Below are 2370 nucleotides of genomic sequence, written 5' to 3'. Positions count from 1 at the left end.
AGAACTAAATAATGTTGAGATTTTTCACACTGAGCCTGAGAAATGGACATGTAGTTTTCTAGCCTGCTTCTGTACTAGTTAACCTTGACCTCTTCCAGACCCTGTTTTCCGTGCAATGTTTGTTAAGCGTAGCCTTTCCAGTGTCTTGTAGGAGTGTTATAATGTCAGTTGGATTTTTGCATAAAATCGACGACGCAATGTATGCTTGATATATTTATCAGACATTAACGAAACAAGCGGGGTAAGAACTAATATCCTGCCGGCAGCAGCAACAACTATTAGTTTCGAATTATTTGTCGCAGAAATGGATAGTAGTTCCGGACGGAGGGAGTATGTATGTGGGAGCCGGATCCCCTGACGTACGGCCACCTGACGTTGGGCCACTGACGCGTGGGTCCGGGTCCACACGTCAGCGAGTGCGCCGTACGTCAGAGGAGCTGCGTCCATGTACGTGTGCAGCTGTGCACGCAGAGTGATGAGTAGGCCGGCCGGACAATACATATTGGCTCGAAACAGGCTTTCGCCCCGCTTTTTATATATAAAGCACAAACCAAACCCAGGGGAAGAAGTATAGATCGGCACTGTACCCGTACCATCGCACACATTAGGCAAGTACTCCCTCCGTTCTGGATTACTTGTCGCAGGTATGGAGGAAGTAGTAATTTAAACCGCCAGTACAGCAAAAACATGGTACTGCAAAAAACAGTACTGGCAATCGTCAAAGAGCAAATGATCTACTAGTAGTAATTGCATGCATCATGCAAGCAGCATCTTTCCAATTACTGATACGAAGTAGTACAAAGATCAAGTATCAACAGAGGACATAGATAGGGCCATAGGGGGGAATCCATCAGATCCATGGTACACAAGCACGAGGCGAGAGGAGGAAGAAGGCCTTGATTGCAGATCTACTTAGATCTTGCCACGTGGCCCCGGGGTGGGGGGCAGCTGGGGCCCCTTCTTGATGGGGAGCAGGTCGGGGGAGGCGGTGGCGCTGACGTAGGCGAGCAGGGAGCCGCCGCCGAGCAGCAGGACCTTGAGCAGCAGCCCTCGCTTGGTGAAGGGCGCGGCGAAGGTGTTGAAGAACTTGCTCTGCAGGCCGTTGTAGGGCGACGCCGCGTCGCTGCCGTACAGGTCCCACTGCCCCGTCGTGTTGGCGATGTCGTCCAGGTCGAAGTAGACGCTCTTCTCCCCGTACTTGGCCACCACCGCCGCCCCGCGAGCCCTGCGTTCATGCCATGTCAGTTGAGCCACGCGGTGTTGCTCTCGATCGATGGTGTGCGTGCTGTCGAACTCGTGTTGGGTAGTACCTGCGGGTGGAGCGGGAGACGGCGGCGGAGGCGGGCCGGACGGCGAGCTTGCGGCCGGAGATGGAGCTGCCGGCCAGGCCCCGCACGGCGACCGGCTGGACGGCGACGAGCGACGCCATTGCGATCGAGCTGTACGTGCGTATACCGTGGGCGTGTCCTGGTTCTGGAGCTGCGGGGTACGTGCACACACTTTGATCAGTGGATGCTGTTAAGGATTTGAAACGGCTGGCCGTCGATGAGGTTTGTGTGGGAGAGGCTGCGCGCGGCCGACGCCCATAGGGAGGGCGCCACGCGGCCGCTTCCGGATAGGCCTATCCTGACCCCCTGACACGGTGGCGGGGTGACATGGCGCCCCGCTTGCTCCTGGCGGAGTGGAGGAGATCTCGCCGTCCGTTCGTGCGTGCGGTCGACGGGATCGCTCGTAGAGATACTGTGGGCCTACGAGGATTGCTAGGACAGCGCGTGCACGGGCACCGGCACGGATCATCTTTGCTCAAGGAAATTAAAGAGAGATCGATATACACCAACACATTGATTTCGTTCGTTAAATGGCGAGGGTGTGTACACCAACACAACGTGATGCCCATACGGCCGGGCAAGATCGAGATCGTGATGGATACATTAGCATATTTTTTATTAATCTAATCCACGAGTAGATAATAAGCATGATATGCAACTCATATAACGATACATAAGCATATGAGTACGTGCAGTACATAGAACCGAAATATCTATGAACACAACATATATGACCAATACATGAAGGAGCATGTAGGGATGAACAAATTATACCATTCGATTGGCCAGGCCGATGCAGCGGGGCCAACAGCAGCCTCGGCGTTGTCCGCGACCTTCTTCTTGGCGATTTCGTCATCGGCCATGATGTTGACGCAGGGGAAGTAGTGGAAGCAGAGGAGGATGGAGACGGGAAACAATCGGGAGCAGTCATGCCGAGACGCTCCCAAAAACCTTATCGCCCTTCTCTTGAGCAGGATCTTGAAGGATAGGGTTCCGAAGGCACCTGCTCTCTGGAACAACCGTGCACGCGGTCGTCGGGATG

The 2370-nt window shown here is 54.3% G+C and overlaps 1 protein-coding gene across 1 annotated transcript; it reads right to left on the bottom strand.

The window, feature by feature from the left end:
* Window positions 1–724: 724 nt before the first annotated feature.
* LOC119291619 (photosystem I reaction center subunit VI, chloroplastic) lies at window positions 725–1507 on the bottom strand. The gene is made up of 2 exons (XM_037570415.1): window positions 1311–1507; window positions 725–1225 (listed from the first exon to the last, which is right to left on the bottom strand). Exons 1-2 carry the CDS (start codon window positions 1427–1429, stop codon window positions 913–915), a joined length of 432 nt encoding a protein of 143 aa, XP_037426312.1. The 5' UTR covers window positions 1430–1507; the 3' UTR covers window positions 725–912.
* Window positions 1508–2370: the final 863 nt, after the last annotated feature.

Source organism: Triticum dicoccoides, chromosome 1A (assembly GCF_002162155.2).
Source record: "Triticum dicoccoides isolate Atlit2015 ecotype Zavitan chromosome 1A, WEW_v2.0, whole genome shotgun sequence".
NCBI lineage: Eukaryota > Viridiplantae > Streptophyta > Magnoliopsida > Poales > Poaceae > Triticum > Triticum dicoccoides.
This window is presented reverse-complemented; position numbering and strand designations above follow the sequence as displayed.

Excerpts from the sequence above, each read along its gene's own strand:
- LOC119291619 (XM_037570415.1), bottom strand. The coding sequence starts at position 1,429 with ATGGCGTCGCTCGTCGCCGTCCAGCCGGTCGCCGTGCGGGGCCTGGCC. Across the intron at positions 1,226-1,310 it reads GTCTCCCGCTCCACCCGCAG|GGCTCGCGGGGCGGCGGTGG; the intron begins GTACTACCCAAC and ends GCATGAACGCAG.